At 42.9% G+C, this 19,392-nt stretch overlaps 1 protein-coding gene and 1 long non-coding RNA gene across 4 annotated transcripts; one reads left to right on the top strand and one right to left on the bottom strand.

Annotated features, from left to right (window-relative positions):
• The first annotated feature begins 421 nt into the window (after nucleotides 1-421).
• Nucleotides 422-16,936, top strand: LOC113158509 (synuclein-like). 3 transcript variants are annotated; one of them, XM_026354438.2, is made up of 9 exons: nucleotides 423-478; nucleotides 3,667-3,905; nucleotides 9,639-9,680; nucleotides 10,197-10,324; nucleotides 10,542-10,568; nucleotides 11,253-11,312; nucleotides 11,454-15,018; nucleotides 15,640-15,974; nucleotides 16,489-16,936. In XM_026354438.2, exons 2-6 carry the CDS (start codon nucleotides 3,785-3,787, stop codon nucleotides 11,310-11,312), a joined length of 378 nt encoding a protein of 125 aa, XP_026210223.2. In that variant the 5' UTR covers nucleotides 423-478; nucleotides 3,667-3,784; the 3' UTR covers nucleotides 11,454-15,018; nucleotides 15,640-15,974; nucleotides 16,489-16,936. The 3 variants fall into 3 exon arrangements, with proteins under 3 accessions (XP_026210224.2, XP_026210223.2, XP_033182240.1); XM_026354439.2 differs by lacking the exon at nucleotides 10,542-10,568 and having other exon boundaries at nucleotides 422-478; XM_033326349.1 differs by lacking the exons at nucleotides 423-478; nucleotides 3,667-3,905; nucleotides 9,639-9,680; ... (1 more) ...; nucleotides 10,542-10,568; nucleotides 11,253-11,312 and having other exon boundaries at nucleotides 14,804-15,018; nucleotides 16,489-16,932.
• Nucleotides 8,586-11,258, bottom strand: LOC113158511. Its single transcript, XR_003298576.1, has 2 exons — nucleotides 10,907-11,258; nucleotides 8,586-9,005 (listed from the first exon to the last, which is right to left on the bottom strand). It is a non-coding gene; the product is annotated as an uncharacterized LOC113158511 (long non-coding RNA).
• Nucleotides 16,937-19,392: the final 2,456 nt, after the last annotated feature.

Here is a 19,392-nt window from a genome sequence, read left to right as displayed (position 1 = left end):
AACCCAACCAGTCAGGAGTTAATTAAACAATTAATAAAAAAGCATCTAGTGTCTTTACACTGTGTTTAACCTGGAAATGTTCTTTATGTAAAAGTCTGAAAAGTTCCTGTAACAGGTTTACGTGTTGTGTGCAACACGCGGATGTTCGCAGGAGATGATACAAAACTACTGCTTCGAGTTTGGATTTTATTTTATTTTGAAAGAAAAATCCCTCCAGATGAAGAGAGACAGGAAACTACTGAGCAGTAACAGCAGAGAGTCAGAAACTGAAACTCAGACGGGACCAGGATCAGTTTCTGCACACAGAAACAGAAACAATACAGTGGGGTGGGAGGGGGGGGGTCCCTGTCCCTTCACTGAGTTCTCTACTGTCATCTTTCTCATATCGGTTCAGTGTTGTGTTCCTGGACTGTGACAGTATGAAAGGCACCTCAGGAATCATCAGACGAGCTGGGAGAAGAAGCTCCTGCACAATCTGGTAAGTCTAGCTTGAACAGTACAGTACTCTTTACCATAAGGCAGCAGGGTGGACGGTCTGTGGTGGGGGGCTGGAGTCTTTAAAGGTGTTTCTGTTGATGCAGAGTTTGTGAACCCTGCTGAATGACCAGGCTTCAGTCGTGATCCTCAAACAGCATCCCATCTTCAGATCTTCAGACAAACACAGTGGATCTGAACTGAAACAACCAAGATTAGTTTAACGTATATAAAATACTGAACAAACCATGTTGGAAGTCCAACTGTTTATTTACTGAGCCCCAATTTTAGAGGCTCAATGAACAGAGAGGAATGAGTGTATGTACATGTACGTATGTAGGAATGAGTCCTGACACCTGGAGACCGGTCAGTATCTCGATTCTTAATTCTAAATGGCTTCTTTGCACACTCCTGTATGTTAACATGCACAGTTCATTCCCTCCACATATCATCCTATAATTTACTTTGTGATCTGATGTTTGTGCCTGGGTTTCCCTCTGTTTGGTGTCTGCCTGCTCCCTGTACATAAAGGTTTCTACATGGTTCCTTCAGTTGTGAAATAAAGTCTGGTGTCAAAGTGAGAGATGCTGCTGCCTGCTGGAAATAAACACAAACTGCATCCAAACCCACAAACTGAAGCCACTCCTCTCTCCTCCTGCTACATGCAAATACAGCATATATGGGTCTCTGGGCACTAAGTAGTTCCATCACCTGTCCCAGGAGCCTCAGTACTGTCACTGGGAGAGAGGTGGGGTACTCTGCACAGCATGAACATAAGACTGTAAATACCGTCTGTGTGCAAAGAGTCTGAAGTTTGTAAAGGAAAGATGTCAGTTTGGGAGCTTTTCTGTCACAGAGCCTCTTTTTTTCCTGCAGTTCTCCACTCAGCCACCAGATGTCCCCACCGCCTTTCCTGCCAGTCCCACCTGACCCTGCTCCTTCTACCTACCTACCTGTCTCCACCTCAGTCATCCTTCAGCCCATCGTTTGATTCTGTTGCCATATTTCTCCAGCTGGGTATTTTCTCATCTGGACTCACGTTTGTATCAGTGAGTGTGTCTGAAAAGGAGTGAGTCCTCTTTCTGTGTCACACAACGTCTAAATTACATGTATGTCCCAACACATGGAGCTCAAGATGCACAAGCAGCCACAGACTGTCCACCTCTTTGTAAGTAGAACATGAACAGTGCAACACAAACACACACACACACACACGTGCTGACACAGCTACAAACCAACATGGCTGTGATGGAGATCGACCAGTTGTTGCTGAGTTTGCAGAATAATTTGGAAAACTAAATTATTGTCCAGATGGACATGTGGGAAACGTACTAACTGACCCCCAACATACACACACACATACACACACTCCTCATTAGAGCACTGCTACTATCAATTAGCAGGCAGGTGCTGGATTCCTCACACAGGTGATTTGGAGCACTTTGTACAGACCTGAGACCTCAGAGAAGATGCTGCTGCAGGGACAAACACACAAAACCACCATCTGACACTTACTGAAGTAAAAGTTTCAATGTTGGGATGTTTGCCTGTTTGAGTGTTTAATCAGATCAGAAATGGAAAAGGTGCATTTTGAAATGCCTCCACCTGCCAAAACTCCTTAACAGTGATGATGTGGGAGTATGTAAGTGTGCTGGGCAGCAGGTGGAGGTGCTGACGATGCTTCAGGAACCTCAACTCCAGGCAGCTGAGGGGGAATTCATATGTTTGTGTGTATTATCTGATACATGTAATCACCAACATGTAATTACTTAACTTATTACTCACAGAAATCTGATTACTTGGGTAATCTGGAGCGCAGGTGTTTCGAAGCTGTTGGTCACTGTATGATCTGAATTAAAGACTCTAACACACTAATGAAAGACAAAATGATTTTATAATCAACAGTTGCAGCAGCTGGTAGAGTGAATGAGACACTTTCATACTTTTACTGCACTACAACTATTTTAGCTTCAGATTTATTGGCAACGAAACAGGTCACAGAAAATCTAAAGTACTGATCTGAAGCTCTGGTTGGAGTCTGACCCGATTTTACAAAAATACTTTTAGTTGAAATTGATCATTTTTACACTGATCTGAATATTTCCTGCTCAGCGAAGGTCTTTATTTTATTTGTCACCATGATGAATAATAGAAATGCTGTGTTAGTGATTAGATTTCCAGCAGGAGCTTTGTGCTGTAAGAGAATCAGTAGAGATTCATAAAGTATTACATTACTCTGGGTGTGTGCCGACGGTCTGTATTGACACAGACCACAGCAGCCCATAATGTTGCCTCTGATCCACTAAACCCACCCGTCCTGGAAAAAATGAAATCAAACGGGTCTATAAATAGACCGGCGCCGGCCGTCAGCCAATCGGAGCAGGGGTGAGGCAGCGGAGGGTGTGCGTGTTTTGCTGAGTCACATTCAGGTTCCTGTTAGGACAAAGGAGGATGGTGCCTCCACTTCTCCTGCTCCACCCGCTGAGCCTCGACTATCGAAGGCTGAAGACGTCGTGTTCTTCACCTGTTTCATTTTGAAAAACAGCTGCGAACATCAGTCAGAGTCTCACCGGGGGTTTCCTCTCTCACCTGCCCTGATGGAGCTCATTAGGTGAAACTGTGGAAGGGGGGGTGTGAGTTAGATGTCAGTCACACCCGTAACACCCCCTCCTACCCCCATGAAGGTGGGCCGGTAACAGTCGTCTTCCTGGTGGATGGGTGGAGTGGTCCTGGTGTTTGTATGGATGAATCAAATTGAGTGTCTAAGGCCTCCACCTTCCTCCAGAAGGTGGATATCATTGTCCGTGTTTTTAAACACTGATTACTGAACAGAACCTGGTTTGTTCTGGTCTGGGTCAGTCGGACTCTGAGCATGCTCTGTGATCCAAAGACATGGAAGAAGATGTTTTTAGCATATTTTAACTGAGTCTGAATATTTGAGCTGAGAAACAGATTTTCTTCTCTTCACTTTGAATGAACTCTCTGCTCCTCCTTCATCCATCAGTTTCTTTCTTTTGTTTCAGTGCACAACAAGCTGCTTCTGTACATCACCCCCCCCCCCCCCCCCCCACGCTCTCCCACCGTTTCTGGTAAGAGCTCTCTCTCTCTCTCTCTCTCTCTCTCTCTCTCTCTCTCTCTCTCTCTCTCACGTGCCCTCTCTCCACCCTTCCTCTCTCTTTCATCCATTATCAGGAAGAACAGATCAGTGGCAGGCGAGAAGAGGCGAGACGGTCGAAGCAGACGGAGCAGAAGAAGAGCGGAGAGGAAACAAGTGAAAAAGAAAAAGAGAAGAGAAGAGAAGAGAAGCATCATGGACGTTCTGAAGAAGGGATTCTCCATGGCCAAGGATGGAGTGGTGGCTGCTGCCGAGAAGACGAAGGCTGGTGTGGAAGAGGCTGCCGCCAAGACCAAGGAGGGGGTCATCTATGTCGGTGAGAGGCAGGGGGATGGATGGAAATGAAACTCAACCAGAAATGTTGCATCTGATTGTGTGAATGAGTTTGTTTGTGGTGGAAAGTGGAAGAAAAAATAAGACTGGAGGATAAAAGTGGTAAAAAAAGATTCGGTTTGATGTGAAATGATGAAAAGAACGAGTAAAGTGTGACACCTGTGATGGGTGGAGGTAGGGACAGGACGAGAACCAGAAAATAGGAAAATCAGAAAGACAGAAAAGGAGACGATGACGAACTGGTGGAATTCACATTAAATATTCAGATCCGCGAAGAAAGGATGGAGGGGTGGAGAGAATAATGGGTGGAGGACAAGAAATATTTAATTCAATAAGAAGAAGAGAAGAAAGATGAAAAGAAGGAAAAGAAGGAAAGTGCAATAGATCATGACGCTGCACCTTTAATCTGAAGTTAGAAAGGAGGGAGGGGTGGAGGGTGGAGGGAGAGGTGGAGGGAGACATGGAGGGATGGAGGGAGAGGTGGAGGCTGGAGGGAGAGATGGAATGAGACATGGAGGGGTGGAGGGAGAGGTGGAAGCTGGAGGGAGAGGTGGGGGAGAGGTGGAGGGTGGAGGGAGAGATGGAATGAGACATGGAGGGGTGGAGGGAGAGGTGGAGGCTGGAGGGAGAGGTGGGGGAGAGGTGGAGGGTGCAGAAAAGGTGAAACTTAGATGTTTTGTGTTTCGTGTGTAAATAAACGACAGGAAATACATAATTAATACATCAGAATTCACATCAATAGTGCAGCAGGTGGATGAAGGGAGGGCGGTAATGGTGGGTGGAGGAAAAGAAACCGTGGGTTAGAACCATCTATCTGGTAACCCCATCTGTCAGCCCATGAACCACTGAGCCAAAGACCAACAATTAGAAACCAGCTCTCACTCCCACCGGGTTCTTAGCGTCTCGTTGTGGTTTTGTCCTACGTTCATAAAACTCCTTCACGTTCTCCTGTGAGTTCTCTGCCGCACTCGGTCCTCTGTCTCCTTCTCTCACCTACTCAGAACACAGGTTCTGGTTCTGCAAACCAGTGAGGTTACTTTACCCTCCACCTGCTGAATGATTATTAAAAGTACAAATCACCTCAGGTTGTCACACAGAGTCTGTGTTGTTGTGTGAAGCCTGAGGATTCAGGTCTCAGCTCTGGGTTCTGGTGGTGGAGCAGAGAGCTTCTACTTCCTGTGTTGTAGTAGTAGACATAAATATACTACTATGGAACTGGACTATGGAAGGTGTCCTGGACTATAAAGTGTCCTGGACTATGTAAAGTGTCCTGGACTATAAAGTGTCCTGGACTATATAAAGTGTCCTGGACTATATAAAGTGTCCTGGACTATAAAGTGTCCTGGACTATGTAAAGTGTCCTGGACTATAAAGTGTCCTGAACTATATAAAGTGTCCTGGACTATGTAAAGTGTCCTGGACTATAAAGTGTCCTGAACTATATAAAGTGTCCTGGACTATATAAAGTGTCCTGGACTATATAAAGTGTCCTGGACTATGGAAGGTGTCCTGGACTATAAAGTGTCCTGAACTATATAAAGTGTCCTGGACTATATAAAGTGTCCTGGACTATATAAAGTGTCCTGGACTATGGAGGTGTCCTCTGAACTATATAAAGTGTCCTGGACTATATAAAGTGTCCTGGACTATGGAAGGTGTCCTGGACTATAAAGTGTCCTGGACTATGTAAAGTGTCCTGGACTATGGAAGGTGTCCTGGACTATATAAAGTGTCCTGGACTATATAAAGTGTCCTGGACTATATAAAGTGTCCTGGACTATGGAAGGTGTCCTGGACTATATAAAGTGTCCTGGACTATATAAAGTGTCCTGGACTATGTAAAGTGTCCTGGACTATGGAAGGTGTCCTGGACTATAAAGTGTCCTGGACTATATAAAGTGTCCTCGACTGTATAAATTGTCCTGGACTATATAAATTGTCCTGGACTATGGAAGGTGTCCTGGACTATATAAATTGTCCTGGACTATGGAAGGTGTCCTGGACTATGGAAGGTGTCCTGGACTATATAAAGTGTCCTGGACTATGTAAAGTGTCCTGGACTATGGAAGGTGGCCTGGACTATGGAAGGTGTCCTGGACTATATAAAGTGTCCTGGACTATAAAGTGTCCTGGACTATATAAAATGTCCTGGACTATGGAAGGTGTCCTGGACTATAAAGTGTCCTGGACTGTATAAAGTGTCCTGGACTATAAAGTGTCCTGGACTATAAAGTGTCCTGGACTATAAAGTGTCCTGGACTATATAAAGTGTCCTGGACTATGTAAAGTGTCCTGGACTATGTAAAGTGTCCTGGACTATGGAAGGTGTCCTGGACTATAAAGTGTCCTGGACTATATAAAGTGTCCTCGACTGTATAAATTGTCCTGGACTATATAAATTGTCCTGGACTATGGAAGGTGTCCTGGACTATATAAATTGTCCTGGACTATGGAAGGTGTCCTGGATATGGAAGGTGTCCTGGACTATATAAAGTGTCCTGGACTATGTAAAGTGTCCTGGACTATGGAAGGTGGCCTGGACTATGGAAGGTGTCCTGGACTATAAAGTGTCCTGGACTATATAAAGTGTCCTGGACTATATAAAGTGTCCTGGACTATAAAGTGTCCTGGACTATATAAAATGTCCTGGACTATGGAAGGTGTCCTGGACTATATAAAGTGTCCTGGACTATGGAAGGTGTCCTGGACTATAAAGTGTCCTGGACTATAAAGTGTCCTGGACTATATAAAGTGTCCTCGACTGTATAAATTGTCCTGGACTATATAAAGTGTCCTGGACTATATAAAGTGTCCTGGACTATATAAAGTGTCCTGAACTATGGAAGGTGTCCTGGACTATATAAAGTGTCCTGAACTATAAAGTGTCCTGGACTATATAAAATGTCCTGGACTATGTAAAGTGTCCTGGACTATAAAGTGTCCTGGACTATATAAAGTGTCCTCGACTGTATAAATTGTCCTGGACTATATAAAGTGTCCTGGACTATGTAAAGTGTCCTGGACTATATAAAGTGTCCTGAACTATGGAAGGTGTCCTGGACTATATAAAGTGTCCTGAACTATAAAGTGTCCTGGACTATATAAAATGTCCTGGACTATGTAAAGTGTCCTGGACTATAAAGTGTCCTGACTATATAAGTGTCCTCGGCTGTATAAATTGTCCTGGACTATGTAAAGTGTCCTGGACTATGTAAAGTGTCCTGGACTATAAAGTGTCCTGGACTATATAAAGTGTCCTCGACTGTATAAATTGTCCTGGACTATATAAAGTGTCCTGGACTATGTAAAGTGTCCTGGACTATATAAAGTGTCCTGGACTATATAAAGTGTCCTGGACTATAAAGTGTCCTGGACTATATAAAGTGTCCTGGACTATGTAAAGTGTCCTGGACTATATAAAGTGTCCTGGACTATATAAAGTGTCCTGGACTATAAAGTGTCCTGGACTATATAAAGTGTCCTGGACTATATAAAGTGTCCTGGACTATGTAAAGTGTCCTGGACTATAAAGTGTCCTGAACTATATAAAGTGTCCTGGACTATATAAAGTGTCCTGGACTATGTAAAGTGTCCTGGACTATGTAAAGTGTCCTGGACTATATAAAGTGTCCTGGACTATGTAAAGTGTCCTGGACTATATAAAGTGTCCTGGACTATGTAAAGTGTCCTGGACTATATAAAGTGTCCTGGACTATATAAAGTGTCCTGGACTATATAAAGTGTCCTGGACTATAAAGTGTCCTGGACTATATAAAGTGTCCTGGACTATATAAAGTGTCCTGGACTATGGAAGGTGGCCTGGACTATATAGTGTCCTGGACTATATAAAGTGTCCTGGACTATGTAAAGTGTCCTGGACTATGTAAAGTGTCCTGGACTATAAAGTGTCCTGGACTATATAAAGTGTCCTCGACTGTATAAATTGTCCTGGACTATATAAAGTGTCCTGGACTATATAAAGTGTCCTGGACTATATAAAGTGTCCTGGACTATATAAAGTGTCCTGGACTATATAAAGTGTCCTGGACTATAAAGTGTCCTGGACTATATAAAGTGTCCTCGACTGTATAAATTGTCCTGGACTATATAAAGTGTCCTGGACTATATAAAGTGTCCTGGACTATATAAAGTGTCCTGGACTATAAAGTGTCCTGGACTATATAAAGTGTCCTCGACTGTATAAATTGTCCTGGACTATATAAAGTGTCCTGGACTATGTAAAGTGTCCTGGACTATATAAAGTGTCCTGGACTATATAAAGTGTCCTGGACTATAAAGTGTCCTGGACTATATAAAGTGTCCTGGACTATGTAAAGTGTCCTGGACTATATAAAGTGTCCTGGACTATATAAAGTGTCCTGGACTATATAAAGTGTCCTGGACTATATAAAGTGTCCTGGACTATATAAAGTGTCCTGAACTATGGAAGGTGTCCTCGACTGTATAATTGTCCTGGACTATGGAAGGTGTCCTGGACTCGTGGAGCTCTTCAGACAGAAACGTGTGGTCATTCCTTCTTCTGAGTCTTTCTGATGAAGTGGGTTCGTGGAGTTCTCGGTGACCCTCCTCCTGCTCGTCTGATAATGTTTAGTTCGTGTTTGACAGATCAGTGATATGAACAAAAGAAATAAATGAAAACTGGTCTCGTCAGTAGAAAAAGGTTCTTTAATGTTCTACTCGGCTCATTAACCAGTTTTAGTTTACATCTTATTCCCTCAGTGACGACACAGCGACGACCTTTCACCTGAACCCGGGTTATTTAATGTCAGCTTTCTGCTGAACTAAGTCTGGACATGAAGATTAAGACATTTATTCACTGACTGCAGTAAAACTTCAGGAGGTAACGACGGGACCATCTGTGGTTCTGCGCTGCCTCCAGGTCCTGGTCTGACGAGCAGCAGATCCAGCATCCGTTCGTCCGCTGCCTGTTTGTTTGTTGTTGGAGCGACAGACAGTGAATCACAGACCGTTTCCACTCAGACAAAGACTCGGTTCAGTCGGATCCGTCACGTGTCGGACCAGCATGACGCCCACTGGGTGAAACATCTCTCTGGATCTGAATCTGGACCAAAGGACAAGAAGACCTCTGAACATTTGGATTTGAACGTTTTCTTTTGCACAGTGCAGAAATAAGGTTTTAATAAAAGAAGTTCTGCGTGGAACCACTTCCTACCTCACAGTACTACTACAGTTACTGCAGAAAGACAAGTCTACTCTAGTAGTACTGCAGTATATGAAGTGAGTGGTCATATATATATTTAATAATAAAATGATTAAAAACTGTGAAAACACTGTGTCTGCAAAATGAAAATTGTAATTAAATGAATTCAATTTACTTAATTTTACTGTTGATGAATTATTTCTGTATTTCTACCCGAGTAAAGGAGAAAGTAGGAATAAAGTAGACCCCTGAGACTCAAACCGGACCGAAGGAACAATCCACGTCACCCTGTGTCGGATCCAGATTCACAGTCAGACTGTTGGAGCTCAGTCTGAGACTCTGACGTCGTCACAAAAGGAGTTTTTACTGACAACTTTTAGGTTGTAGAACCAAACAGGAAAATCTCTATCTTCTGGAACCAAAACCCAAAAGACCCAGTGACACTGAATCGTTGTGTCTGATATGAGAATGAATGAGTTAAACATCTTTCTACACTCCTGTACTGTGCTCAGCACGGTTTTTCCTCTTTTCCAGGAAGCAAGACGATGGAGGGCGTGGTGACAGGTGTTAACACAGGTAACGTTTCATTTTTCCAGGAGACTTTTTGAACGTGTCGTCCTGAGACGGGTCTGGAAGTCATGTCGTGATAACTGGACTTCCTTCTTGTCAGGTGGAAATGTTTCACTGCTCGTCAAGTAGCTTCTTCAGTCTGAAGACAGTTGGTTAGAGACACTAATTTAACCTCCAGGTTGGTTTCACCCCCCCCCTCCTGAATAGACTGAAGAGATAGGATGTGATAGTCAAACCGCTAACCACCCCTCTAGCTCCTGAAGTGGGTCGTTGGGTGGGCAACCTGGTGCAGGTGTGAACTGGTTCTGATCTTTCTGGAGATGGATGAAGGGCAGTAGACAGGAGACATAAATAGGAGACAGGTTGTATCTGAGGCCTCCACCTCTGTTGAGTGAGGGGGTGGAGTGAAGCCAACCTGGAGGATGAGTAGTGAAACGTTTCCACCTGATAAAGAGGGAAGGGAAGTCCAGTCCAGTTCTTCTTATTAATACAGTTTAACATTAAGTGCTGGTTCCTGTCCAGTGGCCCAGAAAACCACCGAACAGGCCAACATCGTCGCTGACACCGCGGTTACCGGAGCCAACGAGGTTGCCCAGGCAACAGTGGAGGGGGTGGAGTCTGCGGCGCTGGCGAGCGGCTTCGTGAAGACGGTGAGTGACGTCGCTGGGTTTAAGCTCTGCTAATTAAAATGACGTCATGGGCTGTTATTAGGTCATTTGTTTAAGTTTTTACTGTTTTGTTGAGTCGTCGTCAACATTAATTAAAATGAATAATCTCTATAATTAATAGTTTCAAATGAATTCTCATTTTCTGTCCTGAACAAACACTAAACTATTATAATAATTCACATCTATGTTGGCGGAGCAGCAGGAGGCGGGACCAGCCAGTGAGGAGGTGCCTGATTGGTCGGGGAGTTGAGTGACTGACTGCATGGCCTGATGCTCGTTACCTGATGTTTTCAGGACTCACAGCTTCATAAATCAAAAACCGTCTGCTTCACACGTGAAACTGGCTCATTATGGTCGTAACTGGTAGCACAGTAGAAGTATTATTAGTAATTGCAGCAGTTGAGGTATTTGTACTTCATTTTACAGTACTTAGATTTAGGTTAATACTCCACTACACTCGACACCTTCACAGACACAGTTAAACGTTCACGTTTTATTCACTGAGCTCTGTGAGTTAGTGAAGAGCTGTTATCAACGATGAACCAGCAGCACATGGAAACTCACCTGTACCTTTGCTCTAACGACTAACTTGGCCGTTTCTTCCAGCTTCACTCATCTTTGGCTTCATCTGACTTTTCACAGCTGAAAACCTGAATGATTCTCTTTATCATCAGGTTTGAACATGTGGTTCTGCTGTAGAACCGCTGTACAGAGACGAAGCCAGCGTCTCCCAATCAGCTGATGCACTCTGTAAAATATACACGGTTTAATCAAATAATCAATAAAAATTAGAATTTGAATTCAAATTGGATTCAAGTTTGATTTGCTCTGCTTGTATTGGGAGGAACGTGTCTTCATGTGTGATGGACTGGACTGTTGGTCTCTGACCTCTGCTCTGTCTCTGCTGCAGACCGACCTCCCTGAAAAGACACAAGCTGGAGAAGAACAGGCTGAACAAGCTGCGCAGTAGGTGAGACTCTTGTTTCCTTCTCTAGTTTTGATTGACATTTGCTGGAGACTGAATAAACAGATCCTCAGTAGATTAAACTTGACTTTGGTGAATAATTAGTTGTTATTTTTCAGGATCATTTTATTCTTTTCTCTTTCTCAGACTTTCTTCACTGATGGAGAAAAGAGAAGACTTTATATTTTAGCCGTCGCTCAAAGCTCCGACCTCTGACCCCGCCTAACTAAACATTACTTATCTAATGTGTGTGACCTCATTAACCAATAGAAAGCCTCATCCTCATCTGCCCTTCTGTTGCTATGGTTACACTGCCTCTGCTTCCTCGTTCCTCATCATACTCGTCGTTTTTCACACTTGTTGATTTAATCAAGTCGCAGACATCCACACTTCCAGCTGATTGGTTGGTGTGTCAGGTGGGTCATCCATGCCCCGCCCTCTTCCTGTCAATCACCAGTCAGTCAGGTATCAGGAAGCCTTTTAAACTGCATGTTACTGCACTGTGAATCTGTCACTGTACTGAAATTAACTGAGCTTCAGAGCAGATTTTATAAAACACGACAATGAAATAAACGTGAGTTTCAAATCCATCTGTGCTGTTTGTGTCACTGTCTCCTTTACTGTCAGCGATGGAAACCAAACATTTACACCTGTACTGCTTCATATATTTAGAAATCACATACATCTGTACACGACACCTCAAACTGAGAAGCGTCCCTGACTCTGACAACTGGAGTCGAGTAGAGACACAAACACTGTGTCCAGCTGTGAGTCAGGGAGCCTCATGTAAATCTATTATTTACAGCAGAAACAACTCCAGGATGGATGCACATTAATTCAGGATGGATGTTTGTGGAAACTGGGTCATACCATCTCTCGACCGTCACACTCCACTGCTCTTTGTTTTACACTAACGAGTAACTAAAGGAGTGTTTCACAGTTAATCAGTTTCTTCCTACTACTAAACACACGTGTCTGTACGAACATCTTTGTCTCTGTTTTCTGGTTGTGTGCTGCCATCACAGGTTTACATGTGAATTACACTGAACCAGGACTGTTGAGATAAGATTAGATCCCACAGTGGAGAAATTCACTTGTTAAGCTGCTCACAGTTACAGATAAGGGGCAAAAAAGAGAAGTAAATATAAAATATATACAGGTAGTCATTACCAGAATTGTGTAGTGATATTTTAAATTGCAGTATGACTCACACAAAGTAAAACTGAGCAAATGTCCCAGTCAATGAGTTTGTGTTTCCACAGTAACATAAACTGAGATACGATATAAAAAGAGCAGAAAGTGTCTGTTTGGTTGAATAAAACATTTGAAGTAATAAAAACCAAATCATCAACTGAACTAAAAGGTGGTTTTCCTAGAACTGCTGGTTTCCTGCTGCGTATGTTAGAAACGTGTTGTGTTTGTAATGAGTCTGAGTAACTGCAGCTACGTCCTGACACAGGAACTCCTTCAGTCTACAAACGTTTGATCTGATGAAAAAAATGAATCCACATTTAAATCCACAAGAACATTTAAAGTTGAGACGGTGGTTCGAACTCAGGATCATGAACCTACTGCAGGAACTTGTGGACCCATACCTGTACCTGTCCCGCCGTTGTTTCTGTTTTCGTCATATTCCAAGTTGTTGCACGACAGTCACAAATGAAACCATATTTCTCTGTTTGATATTTGTAGGTTGACTTCGCGTACCCCCCCTCCCCCCCAGGCACTGCTGGAGCTCCAGTTTACTAGACATGTGCTTTTACCTACTAAAGCTACTTCAGCACCGCCTCTGTTGAACCGTGCGTTGTATTAAAACTGCAGTTGTACTGAGATGTCAAGTGGAAACAGTCAAACTCTTTAGTTAAGACAGATTAACCACGATAATTAAACGGAACAAGCTGCATTAAATCCGTGGACTGGTCCTTTACAGAGGGAAACGGGGTGCTGTTTGTTGGAAAGCAGGATGTTTCAGTCCCACTAACTTTAGCAGACACAGCTGTGTGGATTTACAGACGACTTCACCAAACAGCTGTCACAGAGTGAACAGGTTCAGTCTCCTATAACCAACCTGAACCCACCTGTTCCTGAACATTCCTGAACGTTGTTCAATTATTCTGCCGCCACAGGGGTACAAATACTGAGAGTCAGCACTCAAGTAAAAGCCCAGTATGTGCAGTATGAGCAGTAGTACTAAAAGTACTTCGTTAATTTGCACCTGTCTGGACACATCAGCACATCTGATGGGTTCAGTTCAGTCGACTGTTTCCTGATGCAGTTTCTATTTCTGCACCTAAAACAGACAAACCAGTTTCTCCGAAAACAACTCAACTATTTATCTGCTCTGTTCCCACATCGTAAACCGACTGTCAACGTGACAACACCACTACATGCAAATTCTTCAGGTTAAAGAGACAAAGAGCAACCACCACCAATTATTTATGAATTACAATTATGGACTTGATAAGCCAAAAGCCCCACACCTGACTAGGCAGGACCTTCAGACACAAACACTGTGGTGGTTCTTCATCTTTCTTAATACTGAGAGGCGTCGAAAACATCCACAATAACAATCCACAGCCCGGAGCAGGACCCTGATTTCACCTGTTAATTAACATGAACGTGTTTGCACTTCAAAGGCTTTCAAATGATTTTTTCATCCATCGTTTCTTCTGTTTTTCTCACGGAGGAGATGGGAACCAGTAGTTTGTCCACTCAGCCGTACAGAGAGTCTTAAAACCACTAAGTGAGTCGGAACTGATCTAACTGAGAGGAAAAGCTTTTGTAGACAATCAAACTACAAATTGGAGACTTGTTGACACTGAAGTCAGTGACTGGTGAAGTTCACACTAACTAACTAACTAACTAACTATAATAACTAACTAATATACCTCATTAATATCATAAACTTGTGTTTATCCCCACTGGCTTTTTGTTGCTGCTCACGTCTGGGTTGGTCTACAATAATATTTTAAATGTATAAAACTATATTTCATCATTCACTTCAGTTCAGGAGACATGATGAACTAGTGCGGGGTGGAACCTGTTAAACCTACAAAACACTGTACTTTGCACACCTTCGCCCGCAGCTACACTTGAACAACCAATCAATGAGCAGGACACACACCCGTCCTTCCTCAGCGTCACCATCACCTGTCACAACATAAAAATCTGTTGTGATGGAGCAGGGTGTTCGGTTGGATGGAAGAGATGAAAGAGTGATCTGCCGACATCATCATAACTCTGTTTAGATTCAAACAAGCTGCAGGACAATTTAGATAAGAAACTAAAAGACCAACAACCTGGAACAAAACACTAACATACAGGTGTCACCTCCGCTGTAGTCTTTAAAAGGGAGTCATGGAGCCTCACAGGGCGGAGGAGCCCTGCAGCCCATGCTCAGTGTTCCAGTGCTCATTATCCTGCACAATGGAACACATTAATAAAAGTCTCAGCTTGACTCTGCACCTCCTGGTATTGTCTGTCTTACACCTGTGTAACAGGTCGGATCTGCACAACTCCCTGCAGTAAGACCTGATTCCTCTGCAGGGCGAGACCAGAGAGGCGTCACCTGCAGAGACCAGGACTCCTGCCTCTATAAGAACAAGCCTCCTCCATCCGTAAACACACTCCCAACACACTGCAGCAGCCATGGCAAACTTTCTGAACTCGCTCGGTGGCTCTGACATTGCTAAACTAGCTGGACAAAAAGCAGGTGAGTAAAATCCTGAAGACAGGGAGAAGATTAGATCATTAGATCGTTTGAGTTGATGCAGTTTTCAGACCTGTTTTTGTGTCTGTTGCACTGAAGTGAAGCAGGTTACAATTAGAAACAACTCAGTGTTCATACCTGTAAATCTGCAGACGTTAGTGAACACATCAATAACAGACCGGTCTCATTTACGGACCCGTCCCCTCCGACTTATTGCAACAAGTGAAACAGATTAATTATTATTGGTGCAGCTCAAGAGAACGGGTTGAGCCTCAGGTGAAATCATACAAAATGTACTTAATTAAATTAGATTCAAATATTTTGTAGTCTTGGTGGAGCACGGTATTTCCTGTCCGTCTGGTTCTTGGGGTAAAATCAAATGCAAATGTTGTTTTTATTGGAAATATTATCAGTGACAACTCGAAGGCAGAAGCACATTTATTTATTACAAATCCTTCACTGACTCAGTCAAATCTAAGCTCTAAGAGCTGCAAAGGGACCAAAAGGGCTTAGCAGAGGAGTTCAAATTCAAATCTATGGAAGCAGATTGCAGTCTACAGCTTCTTACCTGTGTCACCATGTGACCTCGCCAGGTGTTGATGAACATATATGTTTAATTTGCAGGTAGTTTGGTGGAGGACACAGTGAAGAACGCCTTGAGTGGAGGAAAGAAAGAGGGGAAAAAAGAAGAGAAGCCGGGAGGAGGAGGAGGAGGAGGAGGAGGATTCGGAGTGGGAGACGCCCTGTCACTCGTCAGCGGAAAGAAGAACGAGAATAAAGGAGGAGGATTCGGAGTGGGAGACGCCCTGTCACTCGTCAGCGGAAAGAAGAACGAGAATAAAGGAGGAGGATTCGGAGTGGGAGACGTCCCGTCACTCGTCGGAAAGCAAGATGACAAGAAAGAAATAGATTTTGGAAACATCCTCTCGTTTGATGATGCCAAGTAGGACGGAGAGCAGGTGAGTTTTCTACAGCAGCCCTTCAAATGAATGTCTGCCCATTTCAAATATCACTGTAATATCCCCAAAATGTTCAGCTGGTGGGTTTAAATGGAAAAGGAACGAATGGAAGAACGTCCTCCATCCTCTACACATCTGTCCAACAACCATTACCCCACAAAACAAGACATCAACCACAGCTTGTGTTCCACTACTTTCACTGTCCCTGAACCTTGCAGACCACACAGATGATGTTCCACACAGAATAACAACAACTTAACCTGCAGATGATCTTCTGAGTTGCTTGATCTACAAAATAAAAACCATCATCAACAAACTGAACTCAACAAGACTCTGGAAGTAGAAATGCAGCAACTGTTGAATTGAAATGCAAAAGAAACTGAGCTAAGTGATAAATGATCAGTTTAAAGAGCTACTAATAGCTAACCCAGCTCCGTTTGGACCAGGTGCTAAGTTAGTTCCATGTTACCGAGGTGAACTTTGAATTATTTTCTCTCTTTGTCTCTTTCCTCAGAGCCTCGGAGAACTCATTCCTTAAAACCTGCAGACCACATCCAGGCCTCAGAGGAAAACCTACGTGTCTTCTCGATTCTTCTTGATTTTTAGCACACAAATTAAAATATATTATCAACACTGATGGAATCACTACACTGGGACTAATGATACTATATTTAGTCATTTACTACACTGAACAGTCATTTTTTACCGGACGCCTGCATTCGATGTAATCAAACCATTTCTTGTCTTTGTGGGTTTTATAACACGGATCAGATGCTAATCACATCTTTTGATGTTTTTCTTTGTGTATTTTACTTGAACTCTGATTTGATAAACCAAAAAGTAATAAACTTATCATCTAAGACATGTTGGTGATTTGTGAAGATATGATCATTTAAACCGAGTCTGCAATAAGAAATGTACATTTTCATATTTGTGAATAAAATCAAAAATCGTGAAACGTGGTGTGTGTTCATGCTCTGAAGTATGTGTGCACACGGTTCCAGGACTTTTAAGGAGAAAGAGTCACAGAGCAAGTCGTGGTTCAAATGAGGATCACTGTCAGGAAAAGTACTATTTAAATGAAGCTGACAGGAAGTTCTCAGGAAATATCTATAATATATCATTTGAGATCAAAGTCTAATGGTAACATTAAGAATGATTATGAGGAAAGGTGTCCTAGTTGTATAATCGCTTCTTAAAATGATATTTCTTTTCTAATGATTGAGTTTTTTTATTATTATGAAGTGATTTAAATTCTAATTATTTGAGGTATTTATCTCAGTATGAGATCTTGTAATAATAATATTCTTTAATTATGAGTCCTTTTCTCATCATTGTCCCAATATTCTGATATTTTTCTAGTAATTCAATCTTTTCTCATAACAATTATGAATGTTTTTCTAGTAATACAGATATTTTATCCTAATTACCAAAGGTCTGTTTTGTAAATTCTTTTTTCTAATAAACAGCTGTATTTGTTCCGTCACTTGTATCTGTTGTGTTTTGTGTGTGTTTCCATAGAGAGGAAGGAGAGAGGCGTCACTCTCACCACATTCTTGTCATTGTTGACCTGCCCTGGTCATCATCTATTCATGAGGTGACAACCTGGCATCACATCAGGTGGAACAGGTCGCTCCTGTCTGCAGACGCATCTGATTCCTTAACACCCAACAGGGAGAGACCTGAGAGGCGTTGCCTCACCTCCACCGCAGTCTCACCTCCACCTGCGGCAAAACACAAACTCAGGAACTCCGCCGACCAGCACAGATGGATAAAATCGCACAAATAGTCGGGGATAAAGTGGGTGAGTACAAAATAAAGGACGTCAGGAGGATGTGGTTTGTGTGTAGGATACATACAAATCACAAAAAACAGGACGTACTTTCTTTCACTGGTTTTGTGTCAAATATCAGTTGTTTAAATCTTCTGTTTTAAATGAACTGCACTGTGGCTGCAGAAACTACGAGGACCTGTTCTAAAGTACTTCTACTTTGTATTAAACATTTCCATTTCACGTTACTTTTATTTTGCTTCTGCTAAATGACAAACTGACAGCTCCACCTTTTACCTGCAGCAAGATCTTTGTTTTTAGTTTAGATCAGTTACTACAAATGTTTAACAGATTTTTCCCCATGTGAAATTATTTTGGATTAAATGTTTTCTCCTTTTAAAACTCGTATTTTTCTGCAGTGTGGCTCAAACATTTGTTTTTTGTTATTTCCACTAATTAATCTGTTTATGAATTAAACTGAACAAGACCTGAGCATGTTGGATTTCTGCAGTTCGTTAGCAATGTGACAAGTAAAAGAGCAATTTACATTTTCATTAGTTTTTAATAATCTGCATCTGCAAAAGCCCTAAATCATCGACACATGCAGTGGAAGAAAAGTTAGTGTCCGTCACCCATTTCATTCTGTGCTGCACTGTGAGATGATTAAACTAAAACTACAGCTCCTGTGTTTAGAAAGTGTCTCGTCCCGCTCTGCTCTGATTGGCCAGCTGGTGGAGGTCTTCCTGTGGGCTCACTATGAGCAGTTGATAGAACAGACGATGCACTTAGTGGCTGTAGGAACCTGGACAAAAGCAGCCAGCATGCAAACACACGCTGTGTAACACTGACACCCAGCTTCACCTATTTCAAATAAGATGAAATACAGATATTGAAGTACAAGTACCTTCAATTTGATGTTTTATATGTTGTACTTCAGTAAGTGTACAGTTTTTGGACTCTGGCACTGCAGACATGGTGTTCACAGAGTGATGCTGTTTGTTATGCAGGAGATGCGGTGGAAGGTGCAATTAAACACACTCTGGGTATCAAGGACAAGGACGGTGACAAGAAAGGAGGAGGAGGGCTGTTCGGGGGCAACAAGAAGAAAGAGCAAGGAAAAAAAGAGGAGGGGAAGGGAGGATTCTTCTCCAATCTCCTGAAAAAGGGTGACAACACTAAGGAGAGTGGGAAGGCCTCGGGATTCTCAGGCCTTTTCTCTGAACCACAGGGAGCGGGGGCCGCCGGGGAGAGCGATGGAGGCGTATGTGAATATAATCCCAGTGGAGAAAATGAAGGACAAAGTGGAGCAGCAGGTGGAGGTATGTGTGCACCACACCTTCCTAACTGCTAACTGGTCCGTAAGGTCTAGTTACAGTAAATGTACACGTTGTAGTCTGAATATTGCTACTGTCCCACCCACCCACAGAGCACTTTATCAGGTACAGCTACACCCGATGGTGCCGTCCGATCACCATAAGAAGCTCAGACTGTAGTGGTCAGTGGTGTTCCTAATATTCGGACCTAATCAGTGAGAGTCCCGTCCCCTTTCTGTATCTGTGACACTGAGCTGATCCGCTGACACGGTAAAACGCCGCGCTGGGATTGATTCCTCTGGTTTGTCGTTTGTCTCAGGTTTCTATGACGACC

The sequence above is a fragment of the Anabas testudineus genome, chromosome 15 (genome assembly GCF_900324465.2).
Source record: "Anabas testudineus chromosome 15, fAnaTes1.2, whole genome shotgun sequence".
In the NCBI taxonomy this organism is placed as follows: domain Eukaryota; kingdom Metazoa; phylum Chordata; class Actinopteri; order Anabantiformes; family Anabantidae; genus Anabas; species Anabas testudineus.
The sequence above is the reverse complement of the archived record's forward strand: the minus strand, read 5'-3'. Positions and strand labels throughout refer to the sequence as shown.

Coding starts and splice junctions, on each gene's coding strand:
- LOC113158509 (XM_033326349.1), top strand. CDS start 14,955: ATGGCAAACTTTCTGAACTCGCTCGGTGGCTCTGACATTGCTAAACTA. Junction 15,019..15,639: donor ACTAGCTGGACAAAAAGCAG/GTGAGTAAAATC, acceptor TTTAATTTGCAG/GTAGTTTGGTGGAGGACACA.